This window comes from Idiotropiscis lumnitzeri, chromosome 7 (genome assembly GCF_059441095.1).
Source record: "Idiotropiscis lumnitzeri isolate Australia: NSW breed Sydney's pygmy pipehorse chromosome 7, RoL_Ilum_1.0, whole genome shotgun sequence".
Classification (NCBI taxonomy): domain Eukaryota; kingdom Metazoa; phylum Chordata; class Actinopteri; order Syngnathiformes; family Syngnathidae; genus Idiotropiscis; species Idiotropiscis lumnitzeri.
This window is the reverse complement of record NC_142397.1, coordinates 219377-243220: the sequence shown is the minus strand read 5'-3', so window position 1 is coordinate 243220 and position 23844 is coordinate 219377. Positions and strand designations below refer to the sequence as shown.

The 23844-nt window shown below is 47.5% G+C and overlaps 3 protein-coding genes across 8 annotated transcripts; 1 reads left to right on the top strand and 2 right to left on the bottom strand.

Moving 5' to 3' along the window:
* Positions 1–1089: 1089 nt before the first annotated feature.
* Positions 1090–13617, bottom strand: eif2a (eukaryotic translation initiation factor 2A). 6 transcript variants are annotated; one of them, XM_088299964.1, is made up of 16 exons: positions 13335–13617; positions 8310–8379; positions 8159–8230; positions 7132–7250; positions 6261–6360; positions 6100–6182; positions 5488–5561; positions 5265–5409; positions 5048–5164; positions 3529–3685; positions 3367–3451; positions 2351–2683; positions 2047–2199; positions 1851–1964; positions 1579–1644; positions 1090–1262 (listed from the first exon to the last, which is right to left on the bottom strand). In XM_088299964.1, the coding sequence occupies exons 4-16, from the start codon at positions 7184–7186 to the stop codon at positions 1197–1199; spliced, it is 1548 nt and encodes a 515-aa protein (XP_088156090.1). In that variant the 5' UTR covers positions 7187–7250; positions 8159–8230; positions 8310–8379; positions 13335–13617; the 3' UTR covers positions 1090–1196. The 6 variants fall into 6 exon arrangements, with proteins under 6 accessions (XP_088156090.1, XP_088156086.1, XP_088156089.1 ...); XM_088299960.1 differs by lacking the exon at positions 13335–13617 and adding an exon at positions 8773–8904; XM_088299963.1 differs by lacking the exon at positions 13335–13617 and adding an exon at positions 8773–8904 and having other exon boundaries at positions 2095–2199.
* On the top strand, positions 9265–11727 carry LOC148332961 (stress-associated endoplasmic reticulum protein 1). The gene is made up of 3 exons (XM_088299992.1): positions 9265–9480; positions 10971–11043; positions 11331–11727. The coding sequence occupies exons 1-3, from the start codon at positions 9397–9399 to the stop codon at positions 11369–11371; spliced, it is 198 nt and encodes a 65-aa protein (XP_088156118.1). The 5' UTR covers positions 9265–9396; the 3' UTR covers positions 11372–11727.
* A 512-nt stretch (positions 13618–14129) lies between the features above and the next one.
* mmp23bb (matrix metallopeptidase 23bb) lies at positions 14130–22178 on the bottom strand. The gene is made up of 8 exons (XM_088299994.1): positions 19766–22178; positions 19328–19428; positions 18427–18560; positions 18091–18258; positions 17847–18011; positions 16545–16655; positions 16326–16455; positions 14130–15037 (listed from the first exon to the last, which is right to left on the bottom strand). The coding sequence occupies exons 1-8, from the start codon at positions 19808–19810 to the stop codon at positions 14845–14847; spliced, it is 1047 nt and encodes a 348-aa protein (XP_088156120.1). The 5' UTR covers positions 19811–22178; the 3' UTR covers positions 14130–14844.
* Positions 22179–23844: the final 1666 nt, after the last annotated feature.

The window sequence follows — 23844 nt, the reverse complement described above, 5'->3', positions numbered from 1 at the left end:
TTGGAGCTTGACGTGGTTGATGGTTTGTTGCTACATCCTGCGTGTGGGGGTGAGACTGGAATGTTGGGCTGTGACTGGTGGAGCGCAACACAATGGGGGGTGCGAGAATGTGCAAGAACGGAAGATGGTGATCGCCGCAAGGACGAGATGAATCGAGCACAACCAGGAGGAGCCGCCGCGTGATTCTTCGGGGGAGAAAGACCAATGAGAGCGAGCTAAAGTTAACTGCAGGATCCACAGAGCCAATAGAATCAGGACAGGATGCCTTCGTCTTTGTGTCATTTGCATATTGTATAGTGTGAATCACTACTGGGCAACTCGGAAAAAGTTCTGTTCTGTTGGTGGGAAGAGAGGTGTCGAGTTGTATTGAGAGGGATCCGAGACCCAGGCGCACATGGAATCAATAATCTGTGTATTGGGAATAAATCCACTCGTGCGTGAAAATGTCGGCTTCCTGATACCTTTCGATTGCAGAACGAGCGCGCATATTGTCGGATGAGTGAGAGTTGGGTGAAGTCGCAAATTGGAGTCCGATTACTAATTTGCGTTTACATTGGTTTAAAATTAAATTCTAACATTGCTTACTTGCATCGGACACGTCGGTGGAAAAGAAGGAGACTCGTAAGCCAATTTGAATCGTAAATTAGCCGGCTAACGATGTTTAAATCGACCTCTGTCATTAGCATCGCTTTTGTGGCGGTCATGTCATTTTTTTTGGGGGGGGGTGGATTTTGCATGAAGAAGGCCAAAACCGTACCGAAATGTGAGCCGGAGGGCGGGGGGGACTGACTGGCAAAAAAGGGTCGAGTGCCCAGCTCTGCGACTGACGGAGCGGCAAACTAATGTTTGGGAAAGGAAGAGCGCAAGTCTCAACTCTTTGCACACGACTGCTCCTCCAATTTTTTTGCGGTTTTAGAGACACACTCAAAGTAACTGATTGAATTCAAGCAGCAACTCGCAGTGAAGCTCCTCAATGTGCTCAACATTTCGTCACAATCCGTTCAAGGTTCCGTATATTTTCAAAGACTTTTGCTAAGCTTGCCCCCCCCTTTTTTTTTAAGGATTCGATTGGAAATACGAAGAAGCCAGTTCGGAAAAGATGGCCTTTTATTGCTGGGCAAGAAAAGACCTTTTGTTGCTAAGCGACCAGAGGAAGCGGCGCCCCCTGCTGTTTGGTCGCTGCTTCTTCTTCTTCTTCACGGATGCACTTGCAAGAGTTTGAGCTCGTCCAGCAGCTGCTGCTCCTTCTGCATCTTCTCCAGCTGAAACGACAGCAGCGGAATGTCAACACAGCGCAACACCTTTCATACAGATAACACTTTGAATAGGACAACAATTGCGCAAATCTAACTCGGAGCAGAGCTGGACAATCCGTTCCTGAGCCAATTTTTTTTTCTAAAAAGGGTTCGATTAACAAGGCGGATTGTTTTTGAAGATTTCTCAACGCAGAAGGACGTCACCATTCTTCGTCAATTGACTTTGAGAGTTTCTGGTTTCAGGTTCAAGACAACCATTTTGTTTTACAAGATAATTAGCATCAATTTGAACCTGGCGGATCTGATTTGGACGGAGGCTGACCTGGTTCTTCTGCAGAACTGTTCCACACACTTGTTGCTCCTTCAGCTGCTCGATAGCTTTCAGCTTCTGCAAAAAACAACAAACCGGCGAAAACGCCTTCCAAACCAATTGGGTGACAAACATTCACTCGGGTGGAGCCGAGGTAAATGGATCCCCCCCCCCAAAAAAAAGGGGGTCCACTTGCCTCGGTTCTCCATAAGCACAACAATGACACGCAAGAGTAAGAAAAGCATTTGACGCTGTTAAGAAACAGGACTTGACTTGCTGTTGACCTTCTTGACAATCTTGATCTTCTTATCCGTCTCGGGGTCGCCGCAGGTCTCGGTCAATTGGCTGTGGGCGATGGGGGCGGGGTCAGAGGGCAGCTCGGCCTCAGGCTTGCTCTCCTGCGGGGGGGATGACAAAAAGTTGTGGCAAAGGTCAAGCTGGGCACTTGACCCTTTTTTGCCAGTTAGTCCACCCTCCGACCTTATTCATCAAAATTGTCGGTGCCAACCCCGTTACATTTGATGTGACCTGCTTGGCAGCTTTTCGAGCTTCTCGTTTCTTCTGATTCTTCAGTGCCGCTTTAGACAAATTCTTGTCGGAAGGACGCACACTCTGTGGCGCCTCCTCTTCATGCTGACAACACAAACGCGCACACACTCTTGTTTGCTCTTCTTTACATCTCAAACAGCCAGTTGCCAACAGCGCAACGTGCATGCCAGGCCACCAGGTGGCGATGTCACCTGACGTGTTTTGGTGACACGCAAGCCACTTTTTTCACACTCACCAGCTTGGATGTGGGCGCGGCCGGGAGGTGCCTGAGCGCGGGCGGCCTGTAGGCCTGCGCGGGCGCGGCCGGCGCGGCGCCCGGCTGACCGCTCGCCATCTGATGGCGGACGAGCCGCTCGGGGAAGGTTCCGTCCGGGAAGGGTTGCCAGCGGACTTCCCACAGCTCGCTCCCGGCAGGCGTCTCGTGCGCCTGCACCACGCCGCCCGTGTAGTGGCGCACCTGGAAGCCGTTACCCACGCGCAGCCGCGGCGAGCACGTGGCCGTGAGCACATGCTCGCCGTCCGGACACCAACTGAAGTGAGTGGCATCTGCAGCCTGACTTTTGGACACCTGAAGGCGTGCGCGCACACACACACACACACACACACACACAGCCTTTATGTGTGACTATGCACTGTGTGCGTTTGTGCATTTTTGACTGCTTCTTTGTGTGTGTTGTTCCTTTTGACTTTATTTTGCTTCGGTTCAGATTCACACTCAGGTAAATGTGACCCAGATTGTTTGTTTTTTTTTTTGCTCAAATGCCAACTGCATATCATTTTGTTTTTGACAGTCCAAACAGTTTAATTGTGATTTTTTTTTTTTCAAATGCGCCCCGGGTCACGCTCATATGTGGTCCTCAACTCAACTCATTCACTGCCATCGACGAGCATAGACGCCAAAAGGTCTTTTCATTTGACCGAAGCTGGCAGTCAACCCGATTCGCGTGTGATTTTTTTGGGCCAGGCGACCTCAGTCCGAACGGCCAGGTGGCATATAACGGACCTAGACGACATCTAAAGCACAGTGTCAGAGACCAGAACACAGAAACAGATGTCGTCATCCTGCGATTTTGACAAATATTTATCATCTCATCCATAATATTTGGAACCACAGAAAAGTGAGTTTTGAGATCCACGCAATAATCGGTCTGGTAATTCTATTTGTAAACAATGTAGCTTTGTTAAAGGACAATGATTTGACTTGGCTAGAACGGAGGGGAATGAATTTTCTCGTGGTGTGCTGCTCTTCACCTGTTTGTACTTCTTGGCGTCCCAAACTTCCATCTGACCTCGAAGATTGCCGAATCCTGCCAGGACCAGGACGTGACCCTGCGGACTGGACCCGCCCGTCGTTAGATTTTCATCAGGAAGAGGAAGAAGTGAGAGGCGTCAACTGCAATGGCACGGACTGACCTGTAGTAGGCGGCGTTGCGAGGGCCCGTCCCAAAGTCGAAGACGGCGTCACACTTGTGGTTAAAGATGGTGGCCTTGGCCGGCATGAAGCCGTAAACCACGCAGAACTCGCTCGAGTTTGGACTCCAGGCCACGTCGTAGATGGGGCCGTTCTTGGCTGACGGCACAAAAGAAGCACATGCCAAGTCACCGTCTCATCTCGAGCAACAAGTCCTCATCCGATGCGCCGCCCATGACGCAAACACTCGCAGCACGTAGGACCCGTGGTGGGCGGTCAAGACCATCGCTGCTGGCCAAACATAATCCAGAAATCGTGATCATTTTCTTCACCTTGATGTCGTTTTTTATCGAATCAGACTTCAGCTAGCTCGTGTTGCCAGGCAGATTTCTCAAGTAGCACGCGAGATTCGTCCTCGGCCTTCGGATCCAATCGTGCGGGCGTCTTTTCTGTGTGAGGGAACGGGCTCTTGCGCTCGCCAATCAGATGACGAGCTGGTGACAGGAAGGCCTCAGAAGGTGATCAACGCGTCTTGTGATTGGATACTCACTCGTGAGGAAAGTCGGAACTGGCGACTGTTGGAAAATCGAAAATATATTCGTACTTCTTTCACCCACAATGGCCGGAGGAGGAAAAAGTGTGGATTTGATCGCGAGGGCATTTGCAACACGGACGTCCGACACTCACTCAGTTGCGCTGAAGTGTGCGTCTGTATTTTATTTCTACAGCCGTGGTGGTTTTGCACGGCCCGCCGCTGCATACGACTCTATTCATGCCCTGGAGCGGCGTTTAAAAAAAAAAAGATCAATATTCCTTTTGATAGCCCAAAACCATAAATGGATATGAAAGCCGCATGAACAAATGGTTGGAAAAGCGGTTTATCATTCCTCATTCCATCACAAGATGGCGCTTTTCACCATTCCAGTCAAGGAGAGGCGTCCGGTCATCGGAAATCCGATAAACGAGTGGCGGCCGGCCGTGCATTTCACACGTGGGCCTTCTTGAATGAATAGCCGAGGTCACGCCGAGAGCGACGCCTACGCACGACGGACTGAGTGTTGGACCCCGTCGGCGAGCTTCTCTTGACAAAACCGCCTCGCCATCAAATCCACACGTTTCCGTCCTTCGGCCATTTTGGGTTTTTAGTTTTGCAAACGGTTGCCGGCCGAGGTTGTCACAAGCGTTTATCGAATCGCAAAAGGCGTCGGAGGAATGCGAGAAGGCCGCACTGGCATCGACTCGTCATGTGATTGGCAACTGTGAGCGCCCGTTCGCTCGCCTGCATGGAAGAATCCGCCAGACAACACGAGCTCGCCGAATTCTGATTGGACAAAAACTCTCAATTAAAAATGGCTCGGCTTGTGACTTTTGGGGTGCACTTGACGTTCAATCGTTTGTGTTCTTTGACAGCTATCAACTTCCACCGCTGCCATTAGCAAAGCTTTCTGTGCATCATCTTGAGAGGTTTGGCAGGCAGCTTTCTTGGACCTCCTCATCATCCGACACGCCGGCGACGCTCACGTAGCTGCACGTGCGCCGTCTCTCCGCCGACGTGGAGGTAGTGCAGCGTCTGCTCTCCGTAGTACGAAGCGCCGCTCTTGTCCACCTCGGTGCTCGCCGTCACCAGCACGGCCGACGCTGTCGCGAGAAATCGCACACGGCTCACAAATGGCGACTCAAGTGAGTCAAGACGTCCCGCCGGTCTGTCGGCTCCCGAGTCCAAAAGAGCGCCCCCTACCTTTTTTGTTCCACAGCATGTTGACACGGTCAGCCTTGAAGAAGCTTTTGGTGGCCAGGGCGGCGTCGGGTCCCGCCAACTTTGGGTACTGGAAGATGCGCACGAACGACGGCGCACCTTTGCTGCCGGGGACGTACACGCACACCTGACGTGCAAACGCAAACACGCACACACAATCAACCGCGAGGTCACGAAGGCGGCGGCGGGCCGTTTCATTGGTCACCTTGCCGGGATGACTTCCTGGTGAAAGCTCAAAGTTGGCGATTTTCTGCATGTGAAGCTTGTTGGTGATGACGTCTGCCCACAAAGATGCGCTAGCATTAGCATGAGCGGCTAAAGCAACGCTCAAAATAGAGGCCATTTTTTTTTGCACCTCATGAAAACCACAAAGAGCAAAATGAGAATCCCACATTTGGAAGTTTTCCCGACAACGAAAGCTTAGCCAGGCTGAGCCGGACGAACGCACGTTTTCGGTTGCCCGGGTGCCATCAAGGACATCTTGATGCAACTTAAGCTAGCGACCCAAGACAGTCATCATCGCCTCCATGGTGGCGACAAAGAGGCACTTCTGACAAGCAAGCATCCTATCGCCCTCAAATGCGCTCGAGAAATAAAGTTGGGTTGGATTTGGAATGTTTCATTGAAGCCTCGCTTCAGGTGCAAACAATTTCTCCTCAAAACGGGAACAGTTGCTTCTTTAACCAAGTCACAAAAAATATTTCAGTATTCAAACATGATGTCACACCAAAAAAGACAAAAAGGAAAAACAAGCAAAAAGCAGCAGCAGTTTTTGGCGTGTGCGGCTTGACAGGCGTTGGTGCACGTGTGTCGTTACTGAAATCGTTGTCGTCAAAGAAGTGCAGCTCGTTGCTGACGATTCGGACGGCCGTCTTCTCGTCCGCCGACCAGCTGGGACACCTGCGCGAGCGACATGTGCGTCAAGCCGGGCGGGCCGCGGCGCAACGCCGGAGTGGGCGTGGCCAAGCGGCCGCTCACCACGCGTCCGCCTTCTTCTGGAACAAGCCTTTGAGCAGGCGGGCTGTGGGCGTTGCCCAAAGCCTGAGGTTGGCGTCGCCCTGGGCCTCCTCGCCGCTCTCTGAAAACAAAAAGCGCATCTTGCTCAGAGCGCAAATGCGCTTTGGGAATTTGGCTTTTCATTCGTTCATACAAAGAATGCAAATCAAAAACAAGTTTTTGATCCGGGCTGCGGTTGACGACAATTTTTATGAACGAGAAAAGGGGTCAAGTGGCCAGCTGTGTTCGTAACGTCGAAAATCGGCGTTCAAGTTTGTTTCAGCGACTGCCGCAACTCGCTCACGTGGCATCGCTCGTCACGGATCGCCTGCTCAGGTGTGCCCCGCCTCAGAATTGCGACAAGTGGCCAGTACAGCAATGAGTCACGACTGCCCTCGCCAAGGGATTTTCTCAAAAACGTATCGCGAAACGTAAGCTCGGACTGCTCCGTCATCGGGCCATCCGACGTTCTGCTTCAGTTTTTTGCAAAAAAAAAATCATAAATAAAAATAAATAAATAAATAATCTGTCACAATTTATCCCAATCTGGGGGGATCAAACGTTTAGGGATGGTTTTCAATGTTGGCTATTGCAGCACATTTTGGTCTTGATTTTGAGGGCAACTTTCTTTCAACTCTGTATGGAGTGTCAAACCCCCCAAAAGCATTTTTTTTTTCAAAATATTTGCAGTCAAGAAATCGTATGACATCAACACATAAGCCAAAACGGCTATGCTGCATTTATTAACTGGGAATCTCCAGAAACGGAACAACGAATTACTGTGTTAAGTAAAACAAATAAATACAAATCCTGGTGAAAACCAAACCCTGATTAAGCGCAAGAATTATCTTACTGGTGTAGGGCTGCCAGGTGGCCAGGATGTTGGCAAGAGGCGAAAATCGCAGCATGGCCGTCTTGGGGAGCTCCAATGTGGCCACCGAAGATCCATCCAACGTCCGCACCACTGACACGCTGGCAGACAAGAAAGTTCTCTCAAGTACTCTCAAAGTGTCCCAAACTTAGGGGTGCACCCCAAGGTTCTGTGCTGGAACCTGTACATTTTACATTGATGCAAATGTCTTAACCTTCTGTGGTTATCAGAATTGGTTCCGTGGGCTTGTTTGTAACTTGAAACATTCATTAATCTAGCCCATAGTTGTCATTGAAATGAAGGGACTGCAATTAATCCATTCCAGCCCCTAAATGAAGTCAGATTGACCTTTAAAATAACAACAACAACTGATGTAGAGACGGTAAGGCAGAGGGAGTCGCCAGGCAAGCTCCGCCCCTCGCATTAGCGCACAGCATTGTCATTTTGGAGATTTTCGCTTTCTTAAAAGAGAATCAAATTGGATTGGAACAAGTTGATGGTGTTAAAATGTGTTGATTTTGTTAAGTGAAATGAAGCTACAAGAGTTGCCAAATCAAATGTTTTGCTTCTCATCTTATTTTGGAGCAATAAACATCAATTGCACTGATAGCACGTTCATCCGTTAGGAACGCATCATCCTTCGTAGTCTTTGCTATTGGGTGCCGATTTTTAACTAAAACGGACTAAAACCTTTTGGACTTTCTGTCGACTAAAACTCTCACAAATAGGAATGACTAAATGTGATGAAAACTAAAAAGCATTTTAATCCAAAAGATTAAGACTAAATCTAAAATCCCTGCGAAAAACAACACTGATCCCTACTACCCACGTGTCCATTAACCAACCCTGTCTTCTTTTTTTTTTTTTTTTTTTGCTGCCTTGACAGTGATGATGTAATCAAGTGATGGTCCTCTGCTTCAAGAAAGGCAATCGATTGGCTGGCTGGCTGGCTACTTGGTTGAATTCGAATCAGCGCCGGTGAAGCGGCCTATGAACATCACATACTCACACTTTTCCATTGCACCACGCCAATAGCGAGCCATCACGGCTGAATGTCAGGCAGCGGCTCACATGAGGATCCCTGGGTGTCGCACGCACACACATTCAGTCAGTCACATGCTGGGTGATGACATCACTAATGACGTCATTGATGAGACCACCTGGAGAAGGCGACATGCTCCCGGCAGGTAGGGGGACCGCAGCACAGCCACGTGGCGGCCGACTCCCTCACTGAAACAATATATTTACAAATTCAAACGCACAGCATCCATCCTCTATGCTACACATATCGCAATGTTCGGGGTGAAAGTAGAAAAATTAGGGGTGCATAGGAATCACAAATAAACTTGCAATGTAAATGTTTACATTTCCACTTATCATCACATTACTGAGAAATGGGTGGAAGTTTTGAGCAGAAGTTTGTCAGCAATAAAAAAAATACTTTTTTCGCCCGCAAACGACACCAAAAGCAGCATACACCTATATTCATAACGCTGCAGATGACAAAACGCTATCGTGGATAATGCAACTTATTTCGGTTCGAATCGAAAAGTCACCATCCCAACATTGACGTTGGAAAAGGTAAACGAATGCAAAGAAGACAATTAGGACAAAATAACGAACCAGCTAAAAGCGGCACTGGCGGCGCCATGTTATTCACGTGAAGGAAGTAAAACACGCGCAGACCGGAAGTGCGTCAAAGGAGGCTCGTCGCTCACTGCCACGTCAGCGTGGAGCTCAACTTTAGGTACACGTATTCTGTTTCAATTCTAACGTAGATTATGTGCTCCAGCTGATTTTTTTTTTTAAATAAACAAGTTAACATTTATTTAATTCTCCAGCGTTTTTGTGAGTTGGTTGATTGCATGAGGAGGTTAGTAAGACAATTATATTTCCTGACACTTCCTGTTTAAAAATAAAATCCGATGAGTCACTTGTTAAGCGTCAACAAATGACGCACGGAAAATATATTTGTATTAAGTTAAAACAAGAACGGTATTGTGAGGTTAAAATCAACATCAACTCGTATCTTTTCTCCAAATATACCAGGAACGACAGGCAAGAGATTTTATTTTGAAATTGTGTTTCGGAATTGAAGGTGAGCACGTCTGTCTTGCCAACACAAGTGCTGGCTTTTGGTCTTTTTGAGTACGTCGACAGGCTCGAGTCGCTCCCACTTTGGAGAGCGCCTGGGCGAAGAAATAAGCAAGAAAACTCGTCAAGCAGCAGCAAGACTTGAACAACAAGATGGTGGCGAAGCAGAGGATCAGAATGGCCAACGAGAAACACAGCAAGAACATCACACAGAGAGGAAACGTGGCCAAGTCCACGGTGAGTCCAAAATCACGCAACACGTCACGTCACAGTCAAACCACGATCACAAGCGCACAAAAGTAATGCTTTTACGATCAAAAGCTTTTAAAAAAATATCTACTTAATTATCCATTAAAATGTACATTATTTGCATCAACCTAAATTCCTGGTGGTTCAGTTCCTGGTTTGGTCTGCAACATCGGTCAGAAAAATCAGAAAGTTGCTGATCATTGTTCTCCAAAGTAGAAGCTGATGTTTTCAAATGTCTTATTTTGAATGATAATCACTCTAAAATGGTTAGATTTGCTCTTGTTAGACTGATCCGTCCATCCATCCACTATGTGATTGGCTTCTCCTCACGAGGGTCACCGGCCAGCTGGAGCCCATCCCAGCCGTTTTCGGGCAGTAGGCGGGGTCACACCCTGAACTGGTTGCCAGCCAATCGCTGGGCACACAAAGACAAACGACCAGTCACACTCACAACCACACCTTGGGACAATTTAGAGAATCAACCTACCATGCATGTTTTTTGGAATGTGGGAGGAAACCGGAGCACCCACAGAAAAGCCACGCTGGCAGGCACGGGGAAAACATGCAGTTGTCAGACTGAAATCAAGACAATTTGGACTAATTGAGTAGAGGAGCAACAACTAATCGGTTATCAAATTAATTGGCTATTTTGATGGTCGATTAACTTGAAGTCTTTTTATTTATTAAATAATTGCTAGCTGCAGCCCTAAATTGAAGTCATGAACAAGCCGTAAAGTATTGATCGAATAGCACCTGGGATAATGGATGGGTGATCATGGTTCTTCGTTGTTTATTGTGCTAAGTGATTAGCTGTGAAATAATTGATCAAAAGTTACATGCCAACATTTTCCCTCTGAAAAGCAACACATGAGAAATTGGCTCCTGATCAAATGCAGAAAAAAATCCACCTTAGTGGTATTTTGTTGTTTTGTTCCAGATAAGATGAAGAATGTTTTACTGGTGCTTTTTAGGCTGCCACATGTTTCCAAAACTAAATTTAAAGGGATGCTGTCAAAAGTAAGACAAAGACAGAAGCATGGAAACACAACTTTGGCGCCGTCGTTCTGAACTCTTTTTTGATTCCATTATTCCATTAACTAAATAACCTGCGTTAAAGTGTATTACCAAACCTTTTTTTCCATTACTACTTATTAAGCAAGTTTGTTTTTTCTTGCATTGTTTCATTATTTTACAAAACGACAAAAATCACCTGGGCGGGATTGATTTTATTTTATTTTTTTTTTCTCTCAACAATTGTTTTGACACTCAATCTATTTCCAGGTTGGATGGTACAAGCTGATTTTTGCAGATGTCATTCGCCAAAAGTTAATCAGTTGGTCTGTTTTCATGAACGACTACATAAAATCGGGAAATAATTACTATTGGTTGGCTGAAATCGGAGAATTTGGAATTGATTTGTAACAGCGCGGTTGTCGTGACGACACGGTTGTCGCCAACGCTCTTGTTTTTGTTTCCAGAGGAACCTGACGGATGACAAAGGCGTCGGACCGTGGCTGCTCGCGCTCTTTCTCTTCGTCGTCTGTGGATCAGGTAGCTTAGCTTCCCTTCCTTCAGACTTTGCTTTATCGGGACGACTTGCACTGCTAAGGTGGGGGTGGGGTGGGCATTGAGTCATGTTCGGTGGTCTTGTGTGTGGTGCGCTTGGATGAATTGGCAAGCGTCAAGCCACGTGGGATGGCCTTGGCTTCAAATTTGGACCTCAACCTGACCCCGAAAAGTCAACGCAATGCCTGAAAACCTTTTCAGACAAGATTACGATGTTTTTCAAAGCACTTTGGAAGATCTTGAAATGTTTTTCATTGTTTTTGTGCACGCAGCAATCTTCCAGATCATTCAGAGCATCAGAATGGGCATGTAGTGATGACATCATCACCACGTGGCCCACCATGTCATCTGTGGCCGCGACGCAAGCCAACCCGCCGCTGACCCCGCCGATACATTCCTGAACTTTGACCTGCAATCATTCCCGACCGGACCCGCCACGCACACGCATCGACACGTGCGCACCCGTTTGCTGAACGTGTTGCCGCGGACGACCTTCTCACCGTTGTTTACCTGTGTCTAAGCCCCGCCCCCTGCTGATGAGGCCTTATTGGACAGACGGGAGAGGAGGGGGGGATCAAAGTGCACCTGACCACCAACACGAAAAGGAGCGTGCATGCGAGTGTGTCTGAGAGGGAGAAAGAAAGAGAATAAAATTTGATATCCACACCAGCCTGTGCTACGTTTCAAAATCACAGTGAAGCTCCCCAAAAATAATAATAAAATGAAATGATCCCAAAATGATCAGAACCGTTCTGATGCTTCTTCAGAGCTTCCTGAGGAGCCGATCAATTGAATGATGGGGAGCGAGCCAGGAAAAAGGCAGGACACCGGGACTGCTGATGACTTCATCCATCACTCTTACTTCTCTTTGAGAAACAAGTTTCATATCGTGTCCCCGTCCTTTCACTTTCGCCCAATTCTTCTGAAAAGACGACAGTTTTGTCGCTTACAATCACAGAATGTTATTAAATGTCCACTTACAGCCAAAAGGAAAAAATAGAGCGCATCAGATGGAAGTTTCAAATTGAAACTTTTCAAATAGGTCAACATGAAGACGCTACCTGGCGAAGGAAGTCGTCTTCTGCTTTGTACCAGTAGAGGGCGCTAACAGCGTTCATTTAAAGCTTGTCTAGACCAATCGATAAGACTGGGATTAAAGATGTTCAAATAATGAGATCAAAGATTTATAAGAGAGACTCACTAGCAGAGCAACATGAAACTTACTTTTCACTGTTAATCAAGGCTCATATTATTGTATATATACATACACAGATTTTATATATTTATATATATATCTAAACATATATTAGGTGGGGCGGCACAGTGGCCTCACAGTGAGAGACGGCATCGGGCGTGGGTTCGATCCTGGCTCCGGCCATCCTGTGTGGAGTTTGCGTGGGTTTCCTCCGGGTTCTCCGGTTTCCTCCCACATTTCAAAAACATGCATGGCAGGTCGATTGAACACTCGAAATTGCCCCTCGGTATGAGTGTGAGCGCGGATGGTTGTTCGTCTTTGTGTGCCCTGCGATTGGCTAGCAACCAGTTCAGGGTGTTAGCCCCGCCTACTGTCCGAAACTAGCTCCAAATTCTTGGAATTAGCATTTACTTTTAGTTTGGAAAGCGGGATCAAGTGCAATTGGCTGTCGACCAGTTCAGATTGTATCATACGCTCGCGACCTTTGTGACGATAAGTGGTTCAAACGTTTTTTTTTGTAATTTATAGAACAAACCGGTAACTGAATCCAAATTTGGACTATGCGGAAGAATGTTCTGTTTCAGAAGAAAAATATGGAAATTAAAATCTATTTTAACACAATAATCCATTGTTTAGTTGCGGCTCTAATTCAGTGGCATTACGAATCCATTTTATATTCCACAGCTCAGTTATAGGGTATGATGCAATGAGTTTCTTGTTAAAAGTAGACACTTTAAAACTGGCAATAACTTGTCAGCACTGTAAATATGACATTTCCTTTTGAAGAAAGTAATTACAGACTAGAAAAAGCACATTTGAATTATTTTGTCACATTTATGAACATGTAACAGATCTCCAAAGGCCAAAATATTCACATTAATTCTATGCAATTTAACAATAGATCTGTGACGACTCAGATTGAGGCACAACCAGCTGTCCTTTGACTTCATCCTTGACTTGTTAGTGAAATGCTGTCGAGTCGGTCTGGCATAACGGGCCCTCATGTTTTTATCACGTGACGAAAGCACTATTCAACACAAGAGTATGGTCGTACATCGTTAATAATAAACCGGGTTATTACCGTTCCTCTTACTGAGTTGTGGGCGAGTTTCGATCAGAAGAAATCTTGTCGGTTTGCGTCTTTTTCTGTACGCGTGTTGGTGTTCGCCGTGTCTGATTGCTCGTGAAATTCTGCCTCCTCACCAAATGAGTGCGTCGATTCGTCGGCGCCGTTTTACAGTCTTTGCATATGGTGACACTTCTACTTCATTCTTTTTATAAAATTCGAATTTCTTCCATACTTTGCATTTTAAACCTGCCGGAGCGTTGTGAATCTCGTCCGAATCTGCCATGACTGCTCTCATTCAATCGCCAACTATCTGACGTCACATCGACAAGTCTCGCGTGACTTTTGAAAAAGGGATATGCAGTTGTCACAAGCAAGTTTATGAATATTTTCATTCATCCAAGTCATTTAATTGTCTTGGCATTTCACCGATTTAAACCGACGTATCACATTTTAAACGGGCCATTGGCCGGCTCAAGCTATTTTTAAACCGGTTCGTTTTTACTTCTTGGATTTGGATCTTGCAATTTGTTCAAATAACCTTTCTAATTAATATATGACTGTTCATCAATGAGTTTTATTTACGTGAAGACATTGGCCACTGGAGTCACAATCATTAGGAAGCAGATTGAAACTTTGTTTCGGCAAATCTTTGCCAGCGTTTCCATTTTCAAAAACTCACATGGACAACGTTCCGAGGAAATCACAATGTGGGCCTGACTGCGAAGCGACGATTGGAACAGGCCGGCGGGCTTCTCACGTGGTGTTCGGTGCCCATGTTAGTGAGCCCCGCTTTACACAAGGACACGGTTGACATTTTGTGCTTTATTGTAGCTCAAACGTTTGTCAACTCAAAGCGAGACTTAAAAAAAGGAAAAGAAAAAGCTAAGACAATGTAACTACCATGGACATTGGTGTGCACTTGTCATTCATTTCTAATGAAAGTTTCTCAGGCAGCCCAGTTGGTTTCCCAGGCAGCCGGACGTTTCCACGGCAACCAAATGTTTGCCACCTGAGTGCCAAGATAAGGATAGACGTCAAGAATCTGACATCAGCGTGATCAGCGTCACGTTCAGATGGCACCACGTTAGCGTAGCTTGCACGCTAGCAAGCCGTCCGGCACTTCTGTCTGTGCACGGCGCACGGCAAAAAGAGTTGAAATTCATTTGGCAAGTTCAAATCCAAGATGCTCGAGTACTTCAATTGATACTGACATGAAAAAGACGGAAAGGGAAACTTTCAGACCATCGAAACTTCTTGGCTAGCATGTTAGCTAGCAGCCTCCATTGTTGTCATTTGTAAATGAAAATCTTCAAACTTAAAAAAGCAAAACATTTGCGTTTATCCAAATACTCTGAGATGCTCTCAAACAATTCTTGCTTGTGACCAATTTCCACTTTTACATACTCAAATGCTCCTTAAAAAGTGACGTAATTACTCTCAAAAATACCGAAAGTAATCGGAATACTCCGATACGCCAGGATTTCTTCGCTCGTCCTCGTCCTCGTCACATGACGAAAGCGGCTCAGCCGTGGTGCCGGTCCGGGTTCCGGACTCGGATGCTCCAAGAGTCGGCGACCAGGTCGCGGCCGCGGCCGTGGAGGCGGCAGGTGTAGACGCCCTCGTTGAACTCGTTGGCCACGATGCGGAGGTCGCGACCTTTCAGCGCAATGTGTCCCGGGACGGATGCCGCGATGCGCTCGCCGTCTTTGTACCAGCTGAGGACATAAGCGCACGCGTACGTGTCGTCAACGCTAAGCTGGCGATCCACGTGCTGCCGCCGAGGGGGGCCAGATCACAGGTGTCCTTCAGGGGGCGCTATCGGTGCCATAATCTAGCGTGATGCCACGTGGAGACCGGTTACTGTGGTCGATTTCAATCGACGTGCTTTTTTTGAGCGCGTCTCGTTGCTTCCAGAGCATTTTTTTTAAAAGGCATCGATGAAGCAAGGATGGAGGTGGATTTTGGTCTGGTGCACACGTGGGATGTGGTCGCGGCCAAATAGGCAAACGACAAAAATTGCCTCTGAGCGCCACGACCAACTGTGCGTTCGCAGAGAAGAAGAAAGAAGAAGAGACGAAGAAGCCCAGAATAAGTAAGAGCAAGTAAATTGTCCAGCTAATGATTGTTCTAGAATTGAGGTATTGCCCCCCCACCACCCTTTTAATGGTATGCCGAGTAGCAGGCGGGAGGCGCGGTTACATCATGTCAACATAAGGAAATCGGGGCCCGCTTGAACGCACGCTGCGGCCTCACGTCCGCTGACACAAACAAACATCCATCTTCTGTAGCGCTTCTCCTCACGCGGGTCGCGGGGGGTGCTGGAGCCTATCCCAGCTATCTTCGGGCACACCCTGAACTGGTTGCCAGCCAATCGCAGGGCACACAGAGACGAGCAACCATCCGCGCTCACACTCATACCGAGGGGCAATTTCGAGTGTTCCATCGGCCTGCCATGCATATTTTTTTTGGAATGTGGGAGGAAAGCGGAGTACCCGGAGGAAACCCACACAAGCACGGGGAGAACATGCAAACTCCACACAGGATGGCCGGAGCCGGGATCGAACCCACGCCCGATGCCGTCTCTCACTGTGAGGCCATCGTGCCGCCCCTGATACAAACAATGATGCTTAAATAAAACTCTGCCGTTAGCATTTCTTCCGCGGTGGCCTCATGGACGAACGCTTTTTTTTGTGGGGGGGGGCGGGCGCAATTTTTATGAATAAGCCCGGAGGGTCAAGGCCGGAAGGGCGGGGGGACTGACTGGCAAAAAAGGGTCAAGTGCCCAGCTCTGGTTGCTTCAGTATGCCGTGCTCTGTGTTTGTTCTCGTCAACTCAAAGTGCGTTCAAGACTCCGCATGGAGTCGTTTCAAACGATCGAGCCCGACTTGGACACCTGTGAGCTTGATTGCTCCTCGACTGCAATTTTTATATTGTAGCCGAGATGATATCACAGTGATGAAAGGAAAGACATATTTGAATTGGGTACTGTGCGGGTCAGCTGACCTGACTTTGGGTGCCGATCTTGTTTTTGGGTTCTTGGTGCTGCAGCGGAAGCCCACCACCTTCCCACGCAAGACCACCTTCACCCTGACATCGGCAGGCGGAGTTGGAGTGGCGATGGCCTCTGGGGATTCTGAAGGAGTGTGGGAGGGGGGGGTGGCGTTGGTGCGTCGTGAGGACTGCAGGGTGACAGGAGAAGGGGGGGGGGGGGGGGGGACTTACCCGAGCACAAGCGACAGCGCCGCGGGCAGGTCTTCATCATCAGGCGCTTGCTGCGCTCGCACAGGCCCGAGCTCGCCCACCACTCGCACGCCCGCTTCTTGTCCACGCAGCCTGAGCGCACACACGCACGCACGCGTGGTGACTCACAAAACATGCTGGGACCACGTTCACAGACAAGTTCACGAAAAACATAAACGGGCACGCCACGGTATCCACGCTTGTGCGCACACACACGTCAAACATGAACACACACGCCGCAATCACGCACACACCCACACACTCATCAACACTCAAACACAGAGAAACCGCGCTCACACACACGCCACACTCAAAGCCTCTTCACATCAATCCAACGTCGGCCGTCGCGGCCTACTGTCGTGTCGGCCTCGCAGTGGGCACGTCGGACCGGAAAAAAGCCAAAGAACAAACCCCGAAACGACTCCGGACTCTCTGCGCATGCGTGACAAGTAGTACCCCTCCCTGCCATCGGCGTCGCTAGTGACGGTGACGTCGAATAACGGCCGTCGTTCGTGAATAAGAGGGATGACTTTGTTGTTATTTCATCTTTCGAATATGTTAGTTTAGCAAACTGTTCTCTACTTGTTCTTTGCTTGAATTAAAAAAAAAAAAGAGAGCAATGACTTCATCTTAGCGCTCTTCTGTCCAGCCAACCATTAAGACAATAGAGGAAATGTGAAAATGAGCAACATTCATTTAATGATATGCTTTCATTATACTCTTTATTTTAAAGAGTTATGTGTTTAATAATATGCAAACATGTCAATATTGTTATATTTGTCTTTTTTTTTTAATGTCATATGTCACATTTACTGCAATTATATGAATATTTTGTAACTGTCTTAAAGTGTCATTTGCGTGCGGACACTTTACGTTGGTTGTATTGCCCCTTAAGGGTAGAAATAAATGTGGATATCGATGCTGCAAGCGCAACATAAATTCATTTAGTTCTTGAGGGAAAAGTTCAAATTTGTCCGCAAGTTTGTCCGCTTTATTAATTTCCCCGTTCTTGTCCAAAGCAACGAATTCGCTCGCTGACAGCCAATCACAGTGCTCATTTAACCCGACAGCCCAATCCGATTGAACGTGTTGAATCGGACGAACGCGTCCCAACGACGATGTGGCGCGCGACACCGAACAGACGGCGTGTTCTAACTTTGCGACGGCCGATTGGTTTTGAGGCTCAAACAGTCGCGTCGCAGTCACTCACTCGTACAAAACATGCTCCCACCGTCCCGCACGTGCACGCGCGGCTCACGTGCACACAAGCATTGCAGGTCTGACCGTAAAGCCTCCGTATGGCCCAGACGTCATCGCGCCCGACGTCCCTCTGGCCCGTCGTGGTGGCGTTGGGGTGCATGAGGGCGCGCGGGTCGGCCGAGTGCCACAGGCCCAGGGCGTGGCCGATCTCGTGCGCCGCCACCTGGACCAGGTCGTTGAGCCACACACCTGCGCGCGCGTGCACACAAAGGCCAAAAGGTGGGCAAGGTGGCGAAGCGGCACGGCGAAGTTCAGCACGTCACGCTACCTCGTCTCCAGCTGAACCTGGACCTCCCGACGATCCACAACTCGTGCTTGTCGAAGTGGATCTCGCCGCGCGGCGGGAGGAACGCGTGGGCCAGCTCGCCGTTGATGCCGTCGAAACACGGATGGAGAGGCGACGAACCGCAATCCGAGTGATTCATCGCGTAGAAACCTGCCGCACGCGCACACAATTATCCACCCTATCGGCGGGGGGACCGTGCGAGAGCGTGCGTGCGTGATGGTAGGCTACCACACGTGCACGTTCCCGTTTATGGAGCACACGCTACACGTCCTGCCGACGCGCACACGCAAGACACGCGTGAACTTGGCTACACGGTACCGATGGTGATGTCTGCGTCGCGCTGGCGGACTTCGGTGAAGCTGAGCGGCGACACGTCGCTCCACTTGGAGAAGGCCAAACTGAGCGCCTCCCTGGTGGCGTCCGCGCTCAGCGTATCAGGAAACGACTCCAACCTGCTAACACACTCGCATGCACGTGCACGCGCACGCCATTTCACTGGCTATTTGCGGTCAGTATATCTATTATTACAATGTGTGTGTGCGTGTGCGTGCGATCCGGTAGCGGACAGGGGCAAACGGCCAAACGCTGCGATGTGAGGAATGATGCAAACAAAAAAACACATGAATGGACCCCCCCCCAAAAAAAGGAAAAGAAAAACACCGCGGGATGTAAAACACAAGAACTCAAAAACGACGGCAAGAAAGAAATTAAGTTCAGGCCACGACGAAACAGAAGTCTGCCAGTCCGCTCGGGGGAGCCGTAGGACCAGTCCTGTAAGAACAGATCCTCTGAGCGGGATTGCTTGATTAAAAGAAAATGACAACCTTATCTTTCAAAATTTTACAAGAGAGCAGTATAGTTACATGACTTGGGTCCCGTTTGCTTATAAACATTTGTATTATATCAAATTAACGCAAGACATACAGTAAATAAATTGACAGATAGATTTACGAAGGGCGGGGCTGACTCGAAGTTCGCGCAAGACCAGAAAATTGGGAGGATCTGCTCTCACAGTACTGATTCTGCGGTGCCACGTGGTGGCCTGACAGAATTGATTCCGGTTCGCTCCGTCATTGATTTCATTTCTTTTTCTTTTTGAATGTGTACGGTTTTCTTTTTAGGTTTGTAGCATGCGGTCGTTTGACACTGTCGGCCACAATCCGATGGGGAACGTTTGAGTGTGCCAGTATGTGTGCTTCGTGCGCGTGGCCGGCGTCACCTGTACGTTAGGTTCGTGTGCGTCCACTTGAGTCCGAGCGGGTTGATAGCGTAACGCTTGGTCACGTGGTGACGTGATGACGACGCGCTGGTTCCAAACAGCTGCAACATCGCCATCATTCATTATCACAACTTCCTCAGATGGCCGCTAGAGGCCGACATCAGTCATGTCAGTCGCCGAGCGCACCGGCTAACACGCGCACTAACCCACGCGCGCGCGCATTTACACACGCATTAATGTAAAGTCAAACACGTGCAAAGTCACGCGCTCACTTGTACATCCACAGACTCGCGCAACACAAATTCACCTACTCACAAACACTAATTCACTTGATCACACAGGCGCGCACGCAAGCTCACGCACACCCGCGCGCAGTGACAGACGCGTGGACGGCCCACGTTACGCCTCCGACGAAACTCCCGCAAAACACGGACTGACCTGTGAGGTCACCATCAGCGCCAGCAGGAACGGCGGCACCTCCATGACGTCACACAATCGGACACGTGGCGCGCAGCTGTCAGTCAGTCGGAGATTGGCTCATTTCCACGATTTTGAGTTTGAGAGAATCAAGGTTGGGAGGTTCATGCCGTGGGGAGTGTTAGTAACGCCCCCCCATCCCCAAACTTAACTCTTTCACTTCAACTCTTGTCAAATGAGGCCCAGGCTCATCAAGCAACACGCCAGCGTTTCTTACAATCCAACTTTATTTCTATTGCCATTTGACAACAGCCAGAGATGTAACAAAGAACTTTCCATAAGGTGCCAGAGAAATTAGCAGGACTCCTGTTTTGGTGGGAAATTAATCCATTATTTCGCCCGATATATTTATATTTTGAAGCAGACTTTCGCGATTTGTAGGCCGGCGACAAGGTGCATGAGCAATCCGAAAAAAAAAGTCTCACCGATGCGGGCTCCTGACAAACATTTAGCAATATTCGGTGGCTTTCATGTGTCTGAAAAAAAAGCCTTTGTGAGATTCATCTCCACAAATGCAAATACAGTGATCCCTCGCTATATCGCGCTTCACCTATCGTGGCTTTTTTTATAATTTTTTTTTTACAGTGAATCCTGATTGGCTCAGGGGTGTTACTGTTGTGTAGAAGTGAAAAAAGTTAGTTATTTGTAAAAAAAACGTAAATATTGCTATTTCTTAAACACATTTTGGGCCTGAAAAGAGGTTTTATTTTTTGTTTAATTCTGCAGTACAGTATTGCATTGTAAAAAAACGGGAAAAAATAAAGCTGACTGTAATGGTTTAATTGGTACAATGTTATGTTTGCATGTAGTTAGGTTGAGTTTAGCACCCTCGAGCGGTGAAATGTGTAATGTGCATCAGGTCGATTTTAGATGACGTCAGTGTTCAACGCCGAGGAATAACACACGCAGCCGTCTTGTCCCGCGTAAGGCTGTAAGTGACCATTCCTGATAAAATGCCTTAATTCTCCAATCTGAAGTGTTAACAAGCAAAGTTTCGTGTGTTTGAGAAGTCAGATGTTAAGTCCATGTTTAAGACGAGTCGTTTCTGACGTTAGCATGTGTTAGCATCGGATGCTAGCGGACTTTATTTAGCTAATTAGGCCAATTGTGTTAGCTTACCTATGTTGTATTATCTGTCCTAATTGAGAATGCATGTTTTACAAGGTAATATTCACGCTCTAAACAACTTTTGTTGTCATTATTTGTATTTTAGTCCTTACATTTTGACATGGATGTATGCAAGTGTAGCCAGAAAACAATGTTAGATATTTGATACGCTGTATTGATATATTGTATTTTTTTTATTGCAGTTTTACAAACAATATCATGAGATTAATAAAACGTCTCGTCTGTTAGCTGTTTGTCTAGCTGGATAGAGTCATCTCGTGAGGACAGAACACCGACCACTTTGCGGGTTATTTTTGGAACGTATCGCCAGTGATAAATGAGGGGTTACTGCATGTACAGTGACCAGAAACGACATTTGAAACACTTTCATAATGACAAAGTCTTATATAAAAATAACTAGCAGACAGGATCTTCGCATCAAGAAAAAAAAAAAAGCCTTTCCGAGGCCTCAAGATGAGGCGCTTGTCAAATTCTAAGCAGCACACGCTCAGGTGAGGTCCTGAGAGCGCCATCGGTGGACGAAGGTTTTTGCAGTCAATTGATGGAAGTTGTCTCGCCGCCCGCCAATGGGCACAATTGTGCTATCTTAGGCAGTTTATACGGCATGAAAATTGCAACCAATGAGAATATCTCCAACGGTAATTGCAAGTAGTCAAAACTTAGCTTGGAGATGACAGAAGGAGGAGAGCACCCCCCCCCCCTTCCGAGTGGCGTTTGGCTGGGAGTGACTTTCAGTCATCTGAAGGATGAACATTTAATGACCACACACACGCATGTGTGCGCGCGCCTGCATGAAAGGCAGCGTGCTGTGTTTTCGCAGGCGTTTGGTTGCCATGGAGACCAGGAGGCATTTGAAAGCGAGCTCATCGAGCAAGTCTGTGACTTTTCTCACCGGAGTGAGCGACCCGCTCCGACCTCCTCGCCCCCGGTTGACAAACACGGCAAAGTTTTGCTAACGGACGTTCAACGCCAACCTTTAAGAGACCACAAGATGTGCTCGCTCCACGGCACGCAAGCGATGCTGGGAGCCAACGGTTTGGTTGTCACCCCAAAGAAGAAGAAAAAGAGATAAAGACGACATCACCGTCTGCGCCGTTTTTTCTTTAGGTTTTGATTTTCTCATCCAGCTCACAAAAATCAAAACCTAAAAAAACCACAGAGCAGCAGCAGTAACCCGTCGCCGTGCAGAAGATGACATCGTCCTGGAAACAGAAAGGAACACAGACGGGTTACTTTGCACCGGACATTCGACACGGCGGCCCTGCTAGACAAAAAAAAAAGACAAAAATGCTCCATTACGGCTTCACCTGACACTGAGCCCGATCGGGGCGAGCTCAGAACGGCATCGCGTCGTGGAGCTTGCCAATCTCTTTCCAAACAAACAAATCGGCTTAGAAGCCATCAACATTTGCATCCACATTGTGACAAACCAAACCTGCAGATGAATCATCACTTTTTTTTTTTTTTTTTTTCTTTCATCTGATTGGCTGGCAAATGGAAAACCTGATCGGCGGCTGACTCAAATCTTTAAAAAAAAATTCTGTGTTGCTTCGGTAATATCTGCACAAGTGCCGTTTGAGATGGCTCCCATTTGATTTGCACTCATCCCACTTCCAGTTAAAGGTGTCGTCACTTGACATTTTTTTTATGATTATTTCTAGTTTTTTATTTGGGGGAATTTACACTTCTATGACGCCGACATGGTCCGCAACCTTCTCAATAATTTGTTCCGCAACGAATTTGGCTTTAAAGATGCAAAATGAGGAACGTGATCTCCAAGCCCGTCAGCGGACGATGACGACGGAACGCTGACGTTCACGTTCTCATTTGGATTGCAGAACGGGCTCAATCCCGCCGCGCATTTTAGCCAAAATGGATGAATGCGCTTTGAAAGCCACAAAGTCGCCACAGGTCATCGTGGCTTCACTTTGGCTTTGAACAATAACATCAACAAGGACCTTTGGATAAAAAATCAATTGGAATTCAAGTAAACGTGAACATTTGATTTGCCGATGTTTAGTCGTGCGGCTGCGCGCGTTCCGCTTACTAACTGAACGGCACATTTGAATTCCGTTCTGAGTTTCCCAACAGAACCTCGTGAAGCAAAAGTGCCATTCATTTATTAACGTGGACGAGACTGGCCAATTAGAACAAGGGAAGACGCCGGGACGATGTACAGCCAATCGGCTCACGGGATGAAGCCATTTGTACTCTCATTGGTCGATGTTGTTTTGTTTTGGTTCTGGTTGTGCCCGTGGCGAAGTACAAAGCCTCCGGGTAAACTCATCGGTCTTTCCACAATATGGTTGCCGATATGACTGTACAGTAATCCCTCGCTATAACGCGCTTCACCTATCGCGGCCTTTTTTTTATTTTTTTTGTGAATCCTGATTGGTTGTCTAGAAGTGAAACAAGTTAGTTATTTGTAAGAAAACGTTAATATTTATATTCATTAAACACATTTTGGGCCTGAAAAGGTTTTATTTTTTGTTTCATTCTGCAGTACAGTATTGCATGTAAAAAAAAAATAAAGCTGACTACCTCTCGGATTTCACCTATCACGGGTTATTTTTGGAACGTATCCCCCGCGATAAACGAGGGATTACTGTATATAATTTTTTTTTTTCGTTTTTATTCTTTGATGAATACTTCGGAAAACTCCACCAAGCACCGAAGCTGCAAAACGTGAAGCGCTAAGTGGCGAGGGAACACGAGATCTCAAACTGGAGTGAGCCAAGCTTGCATTTAGTTGCAGAAACACCTAATAATGACAAATGAGATCTTAGATGGGAAACCACGCCCCCCGCACACGCCCACTCGCGACCTTTTGGTCAATCTAGCCCATTCTGTCCCCCAAACGATTTGACGTCTTACATCACGGCTCAAAAAGTCAGTGAGGTTTACCTGTTAGG

Coding starts and splice junctions, on each gene's coding strand:
- eif2a (XM_088299959.1), bottom strand. CDS start 8,624: ATGCTGCTTTTGGTGTCGTTTGCGGGCGAAAAAA. Junction 8,231..8,309: donor GAGCATGTCGCCTTCTCCAG/GTGGTCTCATCA, acceptor TGCGACACCCAG/GGATCCTCATGTGAGCCGCT. Junction 5,410..5,487: donor CAGGAAGTCATCCCGGCAAG/GTGACCAATGAA, acceptor TTTGCACGTCAG/GTGTGCGTGTACGTCCCCGG.
- mmp23bb (XM_088299994.1), bottom strand. CDS start 19,810: ATGGAGGTGCCGCCGTTCCTGCTGGCGCTGATGGTGACCTCACAG. Junction 18,259..18,426: donor CGACGCAGACATCACCATCG/GTACCGTGTAGC, acceptor CGCGTGCGGCAG/GTTTCTACGCGATGAATCAC. Junction 16,656..17,846: donor GGCCATACGGAGGCTTTACG/GTCAGACCTGCA, acceptor GTGTGCGCTCAG/GCTGCGTGGACAAGAAGCGG.
- LOC148332961 (XM_088299992.1), top strand. CDS start 9,397: ATGGTGGCGAAGCAGAGGATCAGAATGGCCAACGAGAAACACAGCAAG. Junction 9,481..10,970: donor GAAACGTGGCCAAGTCCACG/GTGAGTCCAAAA, acceptor TTTTGTTTCCAG/AGGAACCTGACGGATGACAA. Junction 11,044..11,330: donor CTTCGTCGTCTGTGGATCAG/GTAGCTTAGCTT, acceptor TTGTGCACGCAG/CAATCTTCCAGATCATTCAG.